Source organism: Pseudochaenichthys georgianus, chromosome 7, assembly GCF_902827115.2.
Source record: "Pseudochaenichthys georgianus chromosome 7, fPseGeo1.2, whole genome shotgun sequence".
Lineage (NCBI taxonomy): Eukaryota > Metazoa > Chordata > Actinopteri > Perciformes > Channichthyidae > Pseudochaenichthys > Pseudochaenichthys georgianus.
The window spans coordinates 23,571,531-23,590,095 of NC_047509.1; the positions used below are offsets into that span (position 1 = coordinate 23,571,531).

At 44.6% G+C, this 18,565-nt stretch overlaps 1 protein-coding gene across 8 annotated transcripts in view; it reads left to right on the plus strand.

Annotated features, from left to right (window-relative positions):
* Positions 1–16,840, plus strand: part of casz1 (castor zinc finger 1) — a 74,224-nt gene extending 57,384 nt beyond the window's left edge. For 6 of the 8 annotated variants that reach the window (XM_034087667.2, XM_034087664.2, XM_034087666.2 and 3 more), the window contains 13 exons: positions 1,484–1,656; positions 2,300–3,168; positions 6,458–6,590; positions 7,013–7,076; positions 7,986–8,146; positions 8,446–8,568; positions 8,675–8,992; positions 9,069–9,291; positions 10,116–10,287; positions 11,834–11,982; positions 12,873–13,086; positions 14,035–14,382; positions 15,109–16,840. In XM_034087667.2, the coding sequence (XP_033943558.1) occupies positions 1,484–1,656; positions 2,300–3,168; positions 6,458–6,590; positions 7,013–7,076; positions 7,986–8,146; positions 8,446–8,568; positions 8,675–8,992; positions 9,069–9,291; positions 10,116–10,287; positions 11,834–11,982; positions 12,873–13,086; positions 14,035–14,382; positions 15,109–16,364 (4,203 nt within the window). In that variant the 3' untranslated portion in view covers positions 16,365–16,840. The remainder of the gene's footprint in view (positions 1–1,483; positions 1,657–2,299; positions 3,169–6,457; positions 6,591–7,012; positions 7,077–7,985; positions 8,147–8,445; positions 8,569–8,674; positions 8,993–9,068; positions 9,292–10,115; positions 10,288–11,833; positions 11,983–12,872; positions 13,087–14,034; positions 14,383–15,108) is intronic. The other 2 variants (XM_034087670.2, XM_034087671.2) reach the window with 1 other exon arrangement.
* Positions 16,841–18,565: the final 1,725 nt, after the last annotated feature.

Genomic DNA, 18,565 nt, shown 5'->3' on the forward strand with positions numbered 1-18,565 from the left:
GCACAGAAACAAAAGAATATCTGCAAATATGGCCACACGTTCTTAAGCATTACATACAGTACGGTATTCTATTAAGAAATGTGGTATATCATCCATCATTTAATTTACATTTCAGAAATACAAATTAGACAACAAATATGGGTGTCATTAACCAGATTTCACGTAGACCAGGCAAAATATAGTTGTGTGTCCTTTAAGATTCTAAAAACATTTTTAACAGCAAAGTACAGTTTAAAGCAACATGAGGCAGGACAAAAAGGAGTCCTCACAATCTGGAGAGTCACGCTGCTTTTAAGACATACAGTACATGACTACAGGATGAAATTCACAGTTTACCTACATCTGCGAAATGGAATTACAGTTCCCTACTTTTCCATTTACACCAAAGTGTCTTTAAAGAGCAGTTGGGCAAAACATATCCTAAAGTAAATACCAGAAAATTGAAAAAGGGGGGAATAGATGTGCAGCTGCTTGTGCCTTCCCCACCTCTTCACTCTCTCGCTCCTTAATTGGCATGGATAAAATTCAGTAAGGTGTTTATATAAACTACACATTTTTCATTTTTTAGTACCAAGCAGCCAGTTGAAGATTATTCCCCCTTCTGGATTTGTTTAATTTTTTACATCTGCTTATTTTCAAAGTGTCATTGTGCCGAGAGCTTTCTCACCGACAGGGCAGCAGCGCAGCGGAGGATGGCTAGAGATATATTCTTTTTTTAAACCTCTCTAACGGCGTAATTGTTATTAGGACATTTCAGCCCTTGTTTTAACAGTCCCTGAGAACCTGCAGATGTTGGCATCGGCTCTCTTGATTTAGGGGGGAAAAGACAGAGTGGCATTTTTTTCATTGTTTGACTCAATATGGAGAAGTTGCCCGGTTTGTGCGGCTCAAAAGTGCCACGGATGATATACAATTGCTTCATTTAATTCAAACATTACCTGTTTTTTCCCCTCTGTGTTCTCTCTGAGGGCCCCTGAGTACCAGAACATTTTAAACTAAAGACAAAGACTGTCATCTTACTCGCGTCTGCTTTCTTCTGCCCCCTCACCCTCTCAATTTTGTCTCAGTTACAGTAGGTTTGTGGTGGCTGTATTGTCACACTCCAAAAGTATTTTCTAAAAGGCAGCTTTGCCAGGAAGTTATTGTAGTTTCAGCTACCTGTTGTGACCACTGTGTCTTTCAGTCACTTTTTTCCAACTGTCACAATGACAAGACTTTTCCAATTCACTGGTCTGACTTGAAACTTGTACTGCTCAGTTGCATCACCTCACATTAAATAGTGAACGTGAGAAAACAACCTTCCACTCATTTCTAGGCCACTGGCATTCTCTTAACCACACTCCTTTCTCTATCGCTTGTACAATATTTCAGATGTCTTTAAAGCATTGCCTTTTTGAAAACCATATTTGCAAACTGTAACTTTCATGTCTGCTTTGCAGCTAGATCTGGTTTTTGATTGCCATGCTTTGTCTTTGCTTTGCAGATTGCCTGCAGCAAGGTGTACACCAGCACCTCAGATGTCATGACCCATGAAAACTTCCATAAAAAGAACGCCCAGCTGATCAACGACGGCTTCCAGAGATTTCGTGCCACCGAGGACTGTGGCACAGTTGCGTGTCAATTCTACGGGCAGAAGACTACACACTTCCACTGCAGGTAAATACTGCACGCCTAATGTGGTGCTCGTTTTTACATTTATCAAACATACACTAAACATAAATGCATTAAACACAGTTAAATATACGTTTATATGTTTTTCTTTTTATATTTTTAATTGTGTAGTAACAACTGCTTACCCCAGCTGCAGAAGCCAATGATAGTGGTTTAAATAAATACAATAGCCTAACAATTGGTAGAAAACATTTAATATGGGCTCATTTCTAAAATTAAAATAAATAAATGATAGGCTGCACACAAGTGAAATCCAATCTAATCTAATGGCGTCCTTGTTTCTCTGCCTGCACCATTAGTATCTTTAAACCTCACAGATTCAAATGGGGAAAACAAAAAAAATAATCACACTTTTATTTTGAAGAACATGCACCACAGAACTATTGTCAATGAACATAGCGAATCACTAGGTTGATTCATCAAACTCCCTCACTGGATTGTATCCCTTTGGCAAAGGTTGCAGGTGGCAACACATCAATGGGATCCCGCTGTGTTACAGAACTGCCTTAGTTATCGTTCCTGTAATCATGTGGACCCTCTCTCTGACTCCCAACTGCACCAAGGTACTGAGCGGTCTTTATAGCACAGCGAATCATGTTTTCCCTTTGTTTTCCTTAAATGTTTTCAGGCGCCCAGGATGCACATTCACTTTCAAGAACAAGTGTGACATTGAGAAGCACAAGAGCTACCACATCAAGGATGATGCCTATGCCAAAGATGGCTTCAAGAAATTCTATAAGTATGAGGAGTGCAAGTACGATGGCTGCGTGTACAGCAAAGCCACCAACCACTTCCACTGCATACGCTCAAGCTGCGGCTTCACCTTTACCTCCACTAGCCAGATGACCTCCCACAAGCGCAAACACGAGCGCCGGCACATCCGCTCCTCCGGTGTCATGGGCCTCTCTTCCGCCTACATGGTGCCAAAGGATGAGGCCGAAGAATCGAGCAACGATGACCTGATGGACTTCTCCAACATTAGCAGCAAGAACTCCAGCCTGAGTGCCTCGCCCACCACCCAGCAGTCCACCACTATGTCGCACTTGTTGGCCATGCCCACCACCATTGTCTCTTCCTCCGCTACATCAGGCCACGCCCTCAAACCCACATCCTCGCTACCCAGTGCGGGTCAGCGTATGTCCAGTCTGCTGTCCCAGACCCTGCCCAGCAACATGCCCGTGGGCCTTTCTCTTTCCAACAGCGGTATGGCCTCCTCCAACCCGTTCTTCCCCCTCATACCCAGGATGTCTCACCAACCACCTCTAGCAGCCGCTAGCCTGATGTCAGCTGTAACTTCAGGGGCCCACTCCATGCCCACCGACTCAATGACCCAAGGTTTCTCCACAGTGGGTGCAGACGGATCCATGGCCTCCACCCCGACGTCCTTCACCACCGCCTCCATCATGGAGAAGATCTCGGCTAGCAAAGGTCTGATCTCTCCCATGATGGCCAGACTGGCAGCCGCCGCCCTGAAGCCCTCCAACCACCTTGACAAAGGTCAGTCTCTTCACAAATAGAAGTTATTTTGCAGAATCAATGTGTTTACTAAGCCACAGAACAATGGGAAATAGTCACTTTTAATCAAAACACTTTTAAAAATCAAATAATTGTCATATGTATTGTGTTTAGCAACAAAAATATGCCTATTTCCTAGCTAAAACCAAGCATTAATCGAGTCATCTGATGACAAACAATCCTCGTTGGATCTCTGATAGTATCTAAAGAGAATTTACTGCACATATACTAAAAGCCACATCCTTTTTTTGTGTGTTGACTTCACTCGACTGCAGCCAGAGCACTCAGAGGTCATTTCTATCACTATCCCACAGTGGAGAGAAAGGCAGAAAAACTGCCGCTTTCAGGCTTAAAGGGGAATACCGGAGGCATAGTCCTCTGCTCTGGGCTTGTTATTGTGTTGATCGTTTGTTAGATACCCACAATCCATTTGGAGATAAATGCGCTGACAGGGGAGAGTAGAGCCTGTAAAAGTCTCTTATGATGTTCAGAGTGGGGGCTCCTGGGGCTTGTGTCGAACATGTTTCCTCATCATTGGTCTCTTATCTATGTCTGCGCCTGTTCCAAGCAAATGGAGGTGGAATGAAATTAAGTTCAGAAATTGCAAGAACAAAAAATGTTAGTTTTTTTCTTTTTCATCATGCAAACCGATAAAAATAAAAATAAACTATGAGAAACAGAAATTTCTCAGGCAGAACTTACTCGATGCACCAGAGCTGAGAAAAATAGATCTTTTTTTCCCGCACTGACACAAGAATGCAGACACAGTTGCATGCACCAGCAAATGCACACTTTTAGAATTTCTAGAAACCTTCTGTTCCCACAAAAACATGTCAATAGCTATTTAGCATAACCACAATTCACATAAATTTAGGAGGTAATTGCCTTGTCTATGTTTATCATATTGCTCTCAACAAAGCTTCAGAGAATGAAAATGAAGTTAAAGCATTCAATTGATAATGCACTGCAGAGCACACTCTTGCATTCAGTAGCAGTGGGGCATCCTGTGCTGAGCCTGAGCAGGTGGGGTGCAGATTGTAAATGGGGCTGCAAGGGGGAGCGTCTCCGGATGTTGGGATTGGGAAGGATTACAATTCCTGGTGGTGTTCCTGGAGCAGGACAGGCCCTGGGAGAGAGACGGGGCAGCTGCTCCGGGGAGCCGAGCTGAGCCCAGGCTGTCAGGCTGAGCTCCACCTCTGGGCCTCCAGCAGGTAGTCTGAACACTGGGAAGGCCCCCACTGAGGGTGGGGCCTCCACAGATGGTGCCATCACCACCCCTCTCGCAGTCTCACTGAGGGGCTGCATCTCAGATCTCTCTGTGCTTTATAACAAAGCTGCTTTAAAACAAGGTCCCCTTTCACATTCTCTATGGTAAAAGTTCACTGCTGAGAAGCTTCGGTTTAGTTTCTCATATTTCATACTTCTTAAAATGTGTGAACAGGACATTTGGGGCTAAAATGAGGAGGAAGTGGTTTATGCTTCTCCGTTGAAAAGGTGTGAGAAAAGTTTAGTGTTTGTGGCTATTTTTCACAGCGTTTATTTTTTCATAGGGTTGTGAAACTTCACTTCTATTGTGCTTTTTTCCTGTTTCTGCTTTCAGTATTTACTCAGTATTTTATTTATTTTTTGCATTAATGTTCCGCTCTAATTTACCCCTAAGTGTTTTTCCCAGAGATTCAAGCATCTGAAGGGTTTACTAATTAGGCACACAGTACAAATGATCTTTCACAAGCTCTGTATCTTATCCGCAGTAATTACATGCTGATACATTATTCCTGGATAATTTCCAAAAAGAAGCTGCTTTGAGTCAAACTCATTTGTTCTTCCTCTTTGAGAAGTGGGTAGAAAAAATAACCTCATGATGTGCAACACAATAATAGATGTACACATTGTAATCCACCTTTAAAAGCCAATGCATCCTCTGATATAGTGCAGGAATGCTTTAATCCGCCTGCTGATCATGTGTAGATCATAAAGTGGGAGCGGCTCTTGATTTAATGTGCTCTCATTTGGGCTGAGAGTTGATTTAATTGTCAATGACAAGGCAGGATCTGTCTGGCTTGTTAATTGTGGGTGTACCCCTATTAAGTTGGGGGGAGGGAAGTAGTGCTGGACGGAGACTTGGTAAGCACTCAGTGACCTCAAACCAGACGTAAAATTGTTTGACTGCTGTTTTCCCTTCGCCCCACCTCCAGCCCCTCAAACCTCAGCCGTTGTCAAACTGAACTGACACTTCCTCATCTTGGAGCTTTCAGCTGACAAGGCCCAAGACCGGCGTTTCCACTCCTATTCTGCCTGATATGTCTTTGGGTCATCTTGTAGCAGGGGTAAACTCTGCTCGGTTTCCCCCTTACGTAGGCGGGTTTTGTTTTCTCTCCAGCAAGAAAAAGGAGAGGAGCCTCACCAGGCTGAGGGCCAAGGGCACACACTTGGCTGCCCATGACCTTGCCTTGTCACAATCCCTCAGCACCAGCCCTGATTCCTAAACAACAGATCCCTCACCAAACCAATCATGGCCGCCGGTGCTCCTCAGTCATATAGTGTCTGAGAGGCAAGTGTCTCCCCTCCCACTGTCACATTAAAACAAAAAAATAAAACCCTTATTGTCTACCAAAAAGCCCAGCTTTCTCTGTGTAGCCCCAGGACAAATGCATATTGAAATCCCTTGAGGATCGGGGTGTGGGGCAGAATTCACCTTCCTGTCAGCATTTCTACCCCAAGTTGTCCCCTGGTCTTTATCTACTTTATTCCATCACTCCTGTCCTCACTCACAGCATCCACTGAATACCTATTTGCAGAAGAATGTGATCAAGAGGTCATGCTACTTGAACTAATCTGATTGGCTGTCATCTCCAATCTGACCGACATAGCACCCCTGTTCCTTGTGGGTACGCTCAGTGGCATCGGCTGCCGTCCGTTGTCAGGCCAACAAGCAGCCTGGGAAGGTGGAAAAGGAGGGGGGTGGCCAATCTGAGACTGCCACTTTCCCTCAGCATTAGCATCTCACTTAATGACCAGTTAAGAGGCAGCCTGGCAAATGAGTTGTGACAAGTGCTGCAGAAAAAGGAGTCTTTTTCCCTCATATCTCCCGCCTCTCAATCACCATTTAAAGGGCTTGACGGGCTGACATAATTCCGCCATAATTATCACTTGGAGTATTCTTTTCGGGCCAGGACAGAAGTCAGATTGGATCTCATCATCGGGTAATAATGCTGACCAACAATAACTTTGTTGTCACTTCTCTCATCTGCGTGTCTTGCTTGATCCTCAGGGAATGGGCAGTCGGCTTCAGCCAGCCAGTTCAATCTGGTTCAAGTGAAGCAGGAGCCGCTGGACGTGAACTCTGGGGCCTCCCAGGACTCCACGCAGGAGCACAGCCTGGACCTGAGCAAGAAGGACCACAGGTACACAGCTGCATGGCACATAGAGGGTTAAGGCTATATACAACATGTTTATTCTTGTTATAAATTCACCTAATATATTCACAAAATAAATCAACAAGGAAACAAGGTTTCTCTGATTGATAGAAGATTTCTGCAGTCTTGGCAGCCAGGGTTATGTGCGCAATTATTTATCAAAAATATCTCATTTATATACATGTGCATACAATTATAAAACCCTCACCATATTTCTCAATTTTCGTGTGAGAAGGATGTTTGTATAAAACGTCAACCCCAATCTTCCCTTCAAATAACAGTAGATCTTATTTCTTAAGAAGACAGCATTTTTCTTCTTCATTATATAGGCACACCTTGCGTGATAAATAGTCATATTTACTGTTCTCATGCAAATCTTGACTAAACATTGTTCATTTTCCTTGTTCCAGTAATGAATCAAACGGACACCCTGTACCGGGGAATACATCTCTTTTATCCTCGCTTATGAATAAGGTAAGATTCATCCATCAAACGCCTTTCATCCCAAGACAAATTAGTGGGACACGGAGGGGCCTGTTTGTTTTTTAATGTTTCACCGCTAATAAGATGAGTTTGTATCATTTAAATTTTCCAGCCATTTTTCATACAGTGTAATTTTCACTGCACCTCTCACAAATTAATATAATGAAGCAGTAGCTGGGTGCCATGCCAGATATATAGAGATGTTTGTTTTTTGATGAGCTGTTATGAACTCGCCATCCATTTTTCCTCCTCCTTTATACTTCCCCCCCCCCCCCCTCTTCGTTCGCTCTACAGTTATTTATAGACTTTGTAAATTATTTGATTAAAAAGTCAGAGGAGAGGAAAAACAACAGGCAGGCGCTGCCCTCATTTTTTACCAAGTCTAAATGTTAGCGTATGGAAATTTAGATGTGCAATTTGTTTTGGCTGAAGATTAAAATGGCCACTGTTTTACACATACATCTTCTCTGATTGATACAAAAGTGGCAGGTGGTTTCCATCACATTAATGATGTTATGCCTCCCTTTTTTTTACCCTTGACAAGTGGTCAAGTCCTCAAAGTTGCTCTACTCAAAGCTGTCATTAATCCAGAGAGTAGAGGGGCTTCAAGACCTGTTGTCCCACAGCTCCTTGTGTCATTTCAGTCTTTGGGGGTTAGATTTCGAGCCAGCACATCACATAAAGGGTTAACAGTTCCTCCCAGGGGAAGCTTGGCAAACACGCTTGGCTTGCACTCAAGCAAAAGCCTGGTTGTTTGTAAATCTGTATGTGCTTTTTTGCTTCGCCAAAACATTTGTGTGTGTTTAAACTCTCACACTCTCATTACCATATGCGAGAGCCCAGTTTACGTATGTTCAGCTAACCCAGCAGCTGGTTGTTTATGTGCTATGTGTTTTCTAGATGTCACATGTGAACCCTGCACTGTTCAACGCCATGAACCTGAAGACGGAGCTGGAGGCAGGCCAGGGCAACCCCTCAGAGGCAGCCTACTATCTGAACAGAGTGCTGAAGCGGCCCATGCCAGAGAAACCCTCTGAGATCTGGAGGACATACCTCCGCAGGTATGAAACATGGAAGCAGTACAAGGAGTCACTTTAGCCTTTACTTAGTAAGACTTATTCATGTTGGTAGTGAGACAACAGCTAAAAGTACCGTCAAGGCCTTTTCTGGAAATACCATTCCTCACATACTGCATCACTGGAAACCCCCTGAAACATAAAGAATCTGCTCTAGCTGGAATGTGAAACAACTTACAGAGTTATTGTTTTTAATGATCTTATCTCGAAACAGTTGTCTTCTTTGCGTTTTACGTCTATTCGAGACAGTATATTTACAGTCTTTACTATCTGTCTTCCTTTAGGTTTGATACAGACGACTACTGTGAGTCTCAGTGTGACTTCCTTCAGAAAGTTCACTTCCACTGCTTGGTAGAGGACTGTTGTGCACTCTTCAGCACTGTGGATGGGGCCATTAAACATGCTACGTGAGTGTCAAAGTGTTTAATAAATCTGAAAATAATTCCCCTTCCACATTAGAGGTTATTGCTTTATTGAACAACATATAAACAGGTTTCCATCTTGTTCTTTTAGCTTCCACCTCCGGGCGCATTTGAAGGTGAAGTCTGAACCTCAGTACGGAGAGGGCAGGGACTCCAGTGAGGGCGCCTCGCTGCCTGCGGGCCCCGTCTCTACAGCCAACAACCCCTCCATGGATGGGGCCCACCTCACCTCCTCTGGTGGGTACAGCTCCCCTCCCCCCTCCCTGCTGGCCTGGAAGCAGCTGACCGGCAGCATCCCTCAGATGTCGGCCTCCATGCCCAACCTGCCAGTTAACTCCCCCCTGGCCACCACCTCTCTGGAGAACGCTAAACCTCAAGTCAAACCTGGTTTCCTGCAGTTCCAGGAAAAGTATGAAAAACATTGAATGTCCTCTTACATTATTGTACATACATTTAGTTTATTCCACTATTTGTTAATTGAATAGCATTTCTCTTTTTAATTCCTCCAGTGATCCCTGTTTGGCTACTGACTGTAAGTACTCTAACAAGTTCCACTTCCACTGCTTGTTCGGGAATTGCAAGTATGTGTGCAAGACGTCCGGCAAGGCCGAGTCCCACTGTTTGGACCACATCAACCCCAACAACCACCTGGTCAACGTCCGAGACCAGTTTGCCTACTACTCGCTGCAGTGTCTCTGTCCCAACCAGGTGAGTGCGGCTCGGTATCTCAGCCAGGAGCTGAATCACCTACTGTCATCTCCCACAGTTTTCTAAGCATGAAGTATGCTATCTATTAGACCAGTATTTGAGGTTATTTGACTCAAGGCTTTCACAACCGCCGCTCCCTGTCTTCCATCTCTGCTGAAAAAGACAGTCGACTCACCCCAGTAATGCCTGTTTATATGTCAATGATGTCATTTTGACTGCCGCATTCTCCTCTCAGAAAAGGCCAATTTAGCTGATATTACCCAATAAATCATTGTCACTTGCACAGTAAACAAGGCTGTCTGGAATAGGGCAAAAATCAGGGGAATGCTTCGCAAATGAAACCTAAATGGCAGCCCCCCTGCCTGCTCTCATGAGCCCGTATTTGGAAAAGCGTTTAAATGAATTCATTAATGTGTCGAAAATCACCCCTCTCACAAAAAGTCCCCCCCCTTCCTCCTCCTCCTCTTCTCCTCCCCTCCTCCCCTTAGTCTCCATCTCCTGAACTGAGCAGATCTTATTTGGCCCGGTCCCTCTGGGATGTGGGCCTCACAAACAGATGGTGGTGTACAGACATGTTCCAGGGGAGGGGTGTTTGAGGGAAGCCTGGAGAAAAAGAAAAAAAAAGAAAGTCATCGTGCTTAGAAATGTGGGATGTTCCAAATGACCAGAATAAGAAAAGGCTGTGAAGGGTTGATTATGTTTTTGGAAAAGATGTGTGTTGTGTTCACTTTAAATGTGCACACAAAGAAAGATTACATCATTTTAATCAACTCCTTTGTATTTTACATGGCCACATTTGACTTATGGAAATGTTTGTTCTGCAGCACTGCGAGTTCAGAATGAGGGGCCACTACCACTGTCTGCGGACCGGCTGCTTCTTTGTCACCAACATCACCACCAAGCTGCCGTGGCACGTGAAGAAGCACGAGAAGGCCGAGCGCCGCGCCGCCAACGGCTTCAAATACTTCACCAAGAGGGAGGAGTGTGGGAGGCTGGGTAAGAAAAATAACTCCTGACATAAGTGTGATACACGTTTGGCCGGCTGACTCCTTTTGTCCTTGGCATGTCAGCCTTAACACACATTTGTAATTTTCTACCATGATTAAAGGTATTAAATTGAGGAAGATGTAGATTGATTTTCATTGGCTGTGCAGGAAGATGTTCTCTGTTTACAAAAGGAGAGGGACTGGTGTTGGCAAACAGTGCCGTGCTGTGAGTTGTTTAAGAGGCATGAAGCAAGTCCGCCGCATAGGTTTTGTTGCTCTGTTTTGCATATTCACAATGGCACCTCAAGTCCCAAAGGTAATCTCGCCTGTACTATATGAGCAATAACGTCAAAGGGGGCAATCACATCCAGGTTGTTTTCTTCTTCCTTTTGCCCCTGTCAGAAATGAGCAATTAGGTTTGTGTTTGTTAATTATCCGGCTTGTCTGGTTTAGCCTGTTTGTGTTCTGAAGCTGCGCCTCACAGCCACCGCTGCCATCACAATGAAATGAATTAAAAGTGATCTGTTTTTTTCAGGCAGTTACACAAGCTTTTCAGAACGCAGAAACAAAGCAAACAAAAACAGGCCCTAAACAGCTGTTTTTTGTCCCCAGCCTGATCTGCCAACTGTATTGTTTGGGCTGGGGGGAAAAAACAGAAAGGATTACCATCGCTAGCACTCCAGTCATAAAGAATTGATGGGCTGCCAGTATCCATGGCAGCGACATTAAACTGAACACAGCTGATGATGTTACCTGGTTTCTGTCTCACAAAAGGCCCTCCGCGTCACGGGGTTACTGTTATTTGCTCAACTTTGCGTGTTTAAAACATTGTGTGTGCAAAAGCTATTTGATGACACAGACGTGTTGTCCTCCTAAACTGGGTGCCATGGTTACTGACATGCTAGCACCTGCCCAGCATGTTACTCTTTCAATTATTTCTGCCTGCTTTTATATAATGGTATTTGATTAATAGGCAGAAAACGGAGCATTCATTTAATTTGAAATCATAAAGCAATTAGAGCCAGAGCGGTTAAAACACTAGAAAAGAACAGAAGAATATGAAGCAGACAGCAGACACAATGGAGAACAAAAGGAAAAGTGACAATGGAGATACTTTGAAAAATGAATGTAATATGGTAATAATTGTATATTTACTTTGGTTTGCAGGGGTGTGTGCATTATTGGCCCACAGAAAATGAGAATTTATTTATGTAAATTCCTAATTGAATAAAGCATGTCAGTGTAATAAAAGAGCTCCACAGGTTTAGTCCACAGAAGCCTTGACTTGCTCAGTGTGACACCGGAGTGATCTAATATTCCTCCTACATGTACACTCCCAAACACTTTGAAAGCAATCCCTCTTTTGTCGGAGCTATATCATGAAATTAAAAAAAACTAAAAATATTTCACTTTGTGTTTGATCTAATCATAACACCGCCACCCTGATAATATTGCGTTTCAGCGCAGTAGCTGTTCTCAGCCGTGTCACAATGAGCAGAAGATGAATTAATCTGCGAGAGGAGAGTTTTAAAACTGTTACTGGTTTCTCTTTGCAGGTTGTAAGTATAACCAAGTTAACAGCCACTTCCACTGCATCCGCGATGGCTGCCAGTTCTCCTTCCTGCTCAAGCACCAGATGACCTCACACGCACGCAAACACATGAGGCGGATGCTGGGGAAGAACTTCGACAGAACCCCTTCACAGGTACAAACGTACAAACTGTCACATATGACACATGCCAACGGTAACGGGTCATTATCTAAATATACGGGTTGAACGCCTCAATGAATTTAAACAGTTGTTGAGCAGTTTATTGTACCACATGTCAACAAAGACAAGTACTGCACACACCCTTATACTGACAGATTAAAGCTGCATTTTCTTGCCTTGCACATGTTGTGTCCCAATATCATGGATTGTATTGTTGCACAAAAATGTGTAGATGTTGTTAAAGGAAGCTACATTTAAATGTGATGTTCCAAAAAACACAAACAGTTATTGTGGTTTCTACTGTAAGAAGATGAGATGTTCTTCCAACAACTACTGCAAAGCTGGTTGTAAAATAGAAATGGAAATAAGCTACTTTTATATTGGTTTGAGACATTTAACATTTTTTATTTCACCTCTTAAACATTTTCTTATTTTGATTGGTATCCGAATGAACCATGACGTATTTGAGTTGGTGTTGTGTTGTGTAACAACCTTACTGTGCTCCCTGCTTTATGAGTCATATTCTGGTAAAGAGTAACAAGTTAATTTGGTGTCAAAGAAGGAGCTCACATCCTGTCCCGTTCAGTGATAAATCACTCAAGACTTCGTTCTGATGTCATTAAACTGTGGAGTGTACATATCCAACTTCTCTCTGCAGTACTGTAGGTGGATACAAACATGTGGATGTTCTAGTTTGGTTTGTTCTTTTTTATGTTTTGAAGTCTTCATATAATGACAGAAATGTGTGTTCATTCTTTCCGACGAGTTTCCACTTCTTGAGAAATGCTTGGTTGTTTGCCAAGAGCCAACACCTGCATTAATGACACGTTATAGGTGTACAGTACATGTTTGTTCTTTTACAATAAAGCTTGTTTGTTTTTCAGGTGATGCCACTCAGTCAGAGGGCAGATGGATCCGGCATGATGGGAACTCATCCTGGTATGAACTCCAGCTTCTCCTCCGGCCTCATGGATGAGACTGATGATTACATGGACTACATGGGGGGGGGGGGCAGCCCACTCGGCCTCTCCTCAGAGTCCTCCAACCAGGACCGGAGCGGTACCAGCACACCTGCAGGCAACGACAGCTCTCCAGCAGGTGAGAATATGTCAAAAGAATTCCAGTAGAGCTTGAATAAAGTTCAGTTTAAGAGAATACAACTCTTCCATTCAGCCTCATGCTTCACTCAGTCCAACTCCATCTACTTTACCCTAAAAACAGCCACATTTCATTCTTCGCTCTATTAAGTGATTCAGTAGTTTCACTTTACAATCAATACCATAACGGCACATCCGTCATATTAAAGGAGGTTGATGACAATGCCGTTTTCTGATGTTCTGAGTCGTGGACAAGGTCTTTTGCAGTTTGCCTGGTCATCCTCATAAAACATCCGTTTTGTCCATCAATGGTTTGAGTTATTGCACTGGACGTAGCTTATTGCATTTTCCTTTGGCCAGAGATCATCCCTGTGGCTTTATGTCTACTTTAACACTTTTAGTACTTATAATTGTGCGGGGAAAGGGAAGCAAAGGAGAAATGGCCTCCTTTCAGCTTAAAACTTACTGGATAAATTGATTCTTCTCTGCTTTGTTTTTCTAAATCTGAGCCTGCCTGTAATTTTCACATTTCTCCATGTGTTGCCAATATTATCCACTGTTTGTATCATTGTTCTTTTGGCTGGTGTTTGGGGGTTACTTGTCTTGAATGGGCCTCATTTTGTATCATTCTCTTATCTTTGCCTTTTTGCGTGTGTGTGTGTGTGTGTGTGTGTGTGTGTGTGTGTGTGTGTGTGTGTGTGTGTGTGTGTGTGTGTGTGTGTGTGTGTGTGTGTGTGTGTGTGTGTGTGTGTGTGTGTGTGTGTGTGTGTGTGTGTGTGTGTGTGTGTGTGTGTGTGTGTGTGTGTGTGTGTGTGTGTGTGTGTGTGTGTGTGTGTGTGTGTGTGTGTGTGTGTGTGTGTGTGTGTGTGTGTGTGTGTGATCCCTTGTTCTGTGTGTTTATTCCCTTCCTGTCTGTCCTTCACCCTCTCTGGTGGTCCTGTCTCTCCAGGACAAGGCTGGCCCTCCACCACTTCTGCTCCAACCACCCCTGCTGACACTAGAGCTACCCACTACGCACCACCTTCCTCCCCCCCTTATCCTCTTCCGCCTCACTCCTCTGCCCCTCCGCCTGGCTTCCAGTCCCAGGCCCCGTCCCTCTCCCCCGCTCTCCTCCGACCTCCTCTCTCCTCACTCCCATACCTCCTCTCTCCATCCTGTCTGTCATACTCTCTGCTCAGCGCCTCTCTGGGAGCCACTCGGAGTGTTGTCATGCCAACCAACACACCAGCTTTCAGCCCCATCATTGCCACTCCGTCTCCGGTTAAAAATGACGTCCCTATAGTGCAAGATGCTGCAGGTACTTATCCCCGGCTCAAACCAACACTGCAGCTGTCACTCTTAATTGAGTCCTGTGCCGTATTTAACTGTGTGATTCTCTGCAGTACTGTTGGGAAAAGACGGGGGGGAAAGGGGAGTTCCCAGCATGCAACAAATAAAACATATAGAAATGTGCATGCTTACTGAGTGTGTACAACAGAAGAAATGTGTTTAATTATCTCACCTACACCTGGCGTGTGTTTTAACTTTTAGTATTACTAGATTTAGAGAGTAGTACATTTGGCACCTGTAGTAAGAAGCCTTGTTTAGCCTCCTTTAACAAGACTTCATCAGCAGCCTCTTACTTTAATCACGCCTCAAGTTTTATCGAGGCCCACTGCTTCCTGTCTCGCAGAACAGGGATCAGGTCATTAGCAGAGAGCCCAGGGTGTAGCATAAGGTGGGTGCCCCGAATAAAACAACATGGAGATAAGAGGGACGGTTAAGACCCACAGCTCCGCCTCTCTTTGGAGGCTGGAGACAACCTGTAAAAGTGTCATGTTCCAAAGTCAATCTATTATTTCCCGCCTCCTTTAATCATCCTGGGAATTAGGAATAAAAAACTCTGTGGCTCTCTGTGCTTACTCAGCTGTGACCCACTCTGAGTGAAGCCACACATTTCAACCAGAACCATCTCGGGATGTCATTTGTTTGTAACTGGTAAACCAAGTGATTTGTGTTCAACCTGTTCTCTTCCTTCTTCCAGGCAACACCATCTCCATTCCTACGGCCGCCGGTGCAAAGAAGCGCTTCTGGATCATCGAGGACATGTCTCCATACGGCAAGCGCCGCAAGACCGCCTCCTCCCGTAAGATGCTGGATGAGGGGATGATGCTGGAGGGCTTCAGGCGCTACGACCTCTACGAGAACTGCAAGGACCCGGGCTGCCAGTTCTCCCTGAAGGTGACGCACTACCACTGCACCCGCGAGAACTGTGGCTACAAGTTCTGCGGACGCACCCACATGTACAAGCACGCGCAGCACCACGACCGCGTGGACAACCTGGTGCTGGACGACTTCAAGCGCTTCAAGTCCGCGCTCAGCTGCAACTTCCCTGACTGCCAGTTTTCCGGCAACAGCACCCACTTCCACTGCCTGCGCTGCGGCTTCCGCTGCACCGACAGCACCAAGGTGACGGCTCACCGCAAGCACCACGGCAAGCAGGATGTGATCACCGCCGCGGGCTTCTGCCAGTTCAGCTCCAGCGTGGACTGCGAGGTTCCCGACTGCAAATATAAGCTCAAGTGCTCGCACTTCCACTGCACCTTCCCTGAGTGTAAGCACACGGTGGTGGGCATGTCCCAGATGGACTCCCACAAGAGGAAGCACGAGAAGCAGGAGCGCGGAGACCTGCCCTCTGTGTCCCCCAAACAGGAAGTGCTGCACCACCTGGGAGGAAGTCTGTCGGCCCCTCCCACCTCCATGAATCTCTCCACCTCCTCACCGAGCGACTTCCAAGCCCTGTCCCGCAGCATCAACAGCAGCGCGCCCTCCATGCTGTACCCCACAGGCGGCCTGGGGTCCGAGTACAGCCACATGTACGCGCCATCCTCCCTCAGCCTGGACGGCTCCCTCAACCTGAGCACGGACCCCAGCAGCTGCCTCTTCTTCCTGAAGAACGCGGCCGGGCTGGGCCTCAGCGACTCCCTGGACCTCAGCACCAGAATGCACCACAACGCAGCGCGGTCCAACCAGGTGGCGGCGGCGCCTCAGGACGACATCACAGGAACATCTGGAGAGGCCGAGGACGACCTGTCGCCAGAGGACGAGGCGCGTCCGGGGGAGGAGGAGGAGGATGAGGAGGAGGAGGAGGAGGATGAGGAGGAGGCCGAGCTTAACACTGACTCTAATGATGACTCCATGGCAGAGGCTGAGGGTGAAAAGGACAATGGCCAGAGTTCCGATGCTTCCGTTAACCACACTGATGCTTCCCTAGTGGGAAAGCAAGATGTCGACCCGTGAGAGAAGAGACTAGCAGTGACTGTGTGCTATGAACAAACTAAATGAAAGTGGCCTCATTTATCATATTTAGAGACTTCAGATGACAACAAAAAACAACAACAGCGTGGAGAAGAATGACGGCCCACAATGATTTATTATGATGTTTACAAGATGACCAACATTATTAATTCAATTATGCATTAAAAAAATATGAACGGAGACACACAGAATTAGGCCCTGGTTTACACGCGGGGCAGCAATGTAAAGCATTTTACTACACATCAGTCTTTTTGTGTGCGTGCATGTTTGACTTTAATTTATTTTAATTTGTTCACTTTTTTGTGTGTGGTTAAAAGAAAAACTGTTAGAAAAACAAAAACAAATCTCTCTATATAACTATATATATGTGTGTGTGTGTGTGTGTGTGTGTGTGTGTGTGTGTGTGTGTGTGTGTGTGTGTGTGTGTGTGTGTGTGTGTGTGTGTGTGTGTGTGTGTGTGTGTGTGTGTGTGTGTGTGTGTGTGTGTGTGTGTGTGTGTGTGTGTGTGTGTGTGTGTGTGTGTGTGTGTGTGTGTGTGTGCGTGTGTGCGTGTGTGAACGATGATATACAAAAGGAAATTGCTGGCACAGGCGACTGCAGGGCCGAGGAGACATACAAAGGGACGTGAATCACTAAGGGGAAGCAGGATGCGTTCAAACATTTGATCTTTCTTTCTGTATTAATATTATTATTAATTATTCTGAGACACTGAGAGAACAGGGAGTCGCTCTTCGCTCGTGCCCGTCTCTCTCAGATGTTGTCCGTGTTCTCGATGACATGTGGAATTGACCAGTAAATATTTGGTCAGTGGGCCGGTCTCAACAGTTCTCTGACATTCTGCTAGCAGCGTTCCACTAGCACCCAAACCAAGCTCAGCCCTTTGTAATTGTACCCCCCTGCGGAGGAATCAAGTGTGTGTGGATAGTGCACTTTTATATTAGCTGACCACGATGATTACGATGATGACTCATAAGCATATTTAAAAATATTTTTGTTACCATTTGCATCTTTGCATTACAATTTCGTTTTGTTGTGTTGTTAGTCAGAAGCATATCGATCTGTGAGCAGGCGAGGTCGTGATTAACGGCAGGAGAGCCAGGATGTGGGGGGGGGGCCGGGGGGGGGGGGGGGTCGGACTGACCACAGGAAAAGATGAGTCACTCAGATGCAGAGCGAGGGGAGTGTGTTTTATGTTGAAATTTGACAGACCGAAAATGTCTCAGCGGCATTGTTTCCATTCACTTCGGCTGTGGTTGAGCTCCTGTTCCTGTTGTCACGGTTTTTATTTAATATTTATGTGACCTTCCAATGAGAAATTTTAGGGTGTTAATGCACTTTTTAGGTTCATTTTTACCGTCTGAAAAAAAATGATATATATCTTTTAACAGGGAATTTTGCTTTAAAGATGTTGTTTTAGTTCACTTTTGCTTTAATGCACAAATAGATGTTAGTGTGACAAAGAACTGTTGTTCTGTGATTTATTTAAAGACTGGCTTTTTCTTTTTTTGCTTCTGTGATCCGACAGTTTTAAAGAAAAAAAAGGAAATGGGTGCATCAGAAAGAAGGTGCCCTGACGAGAAACACTAATACGGACTGCGATTTGAAATGAACTCTTAAGAAGTTCATGGCGATGCTCACTTACTGTAGAACTAAATTATAAATATGTCAAAGCCATCCTCTGGTTTATATTGAGCGAATATGTTCGACCAAGAAGTGGACACACTGATTCAGAATGATCTCCTGAGCTTGGCATTGGAAAGAAACCATCATAATATAGGGAATAAATATGTGTGTAGATGATGATGTTCCTCCAGATATTGTTTTGAGAAGAAAAAAAAAGGTTGTACAGTATTTTCCTCTGTAAAAAATAACTATATATGAACAAAATGCTCTTTGATGAACAGCTTCCTTTCAAAAGAAAACCGTTAAGAGGAGAAATGAATAATAAAAAGTAAAGAAATTCAAATAGCCTCATCATAGTTTGCTTGTGTGCGTGACCTTTTTTAATTACCCCAGACTTTTGGGGGGAAAGCTGTGCATACTGTAGCATTGGCAGATTTCGTTATGTTTGCAGTATTTATTGTTTTCTTTTTCCAAACTATGTCAGAAGCTCAAACTAAAATACACTGATTTGAATTGATTTATCGATGTTTCTGTTTTATTTATCAAACACTTTTTAGTCA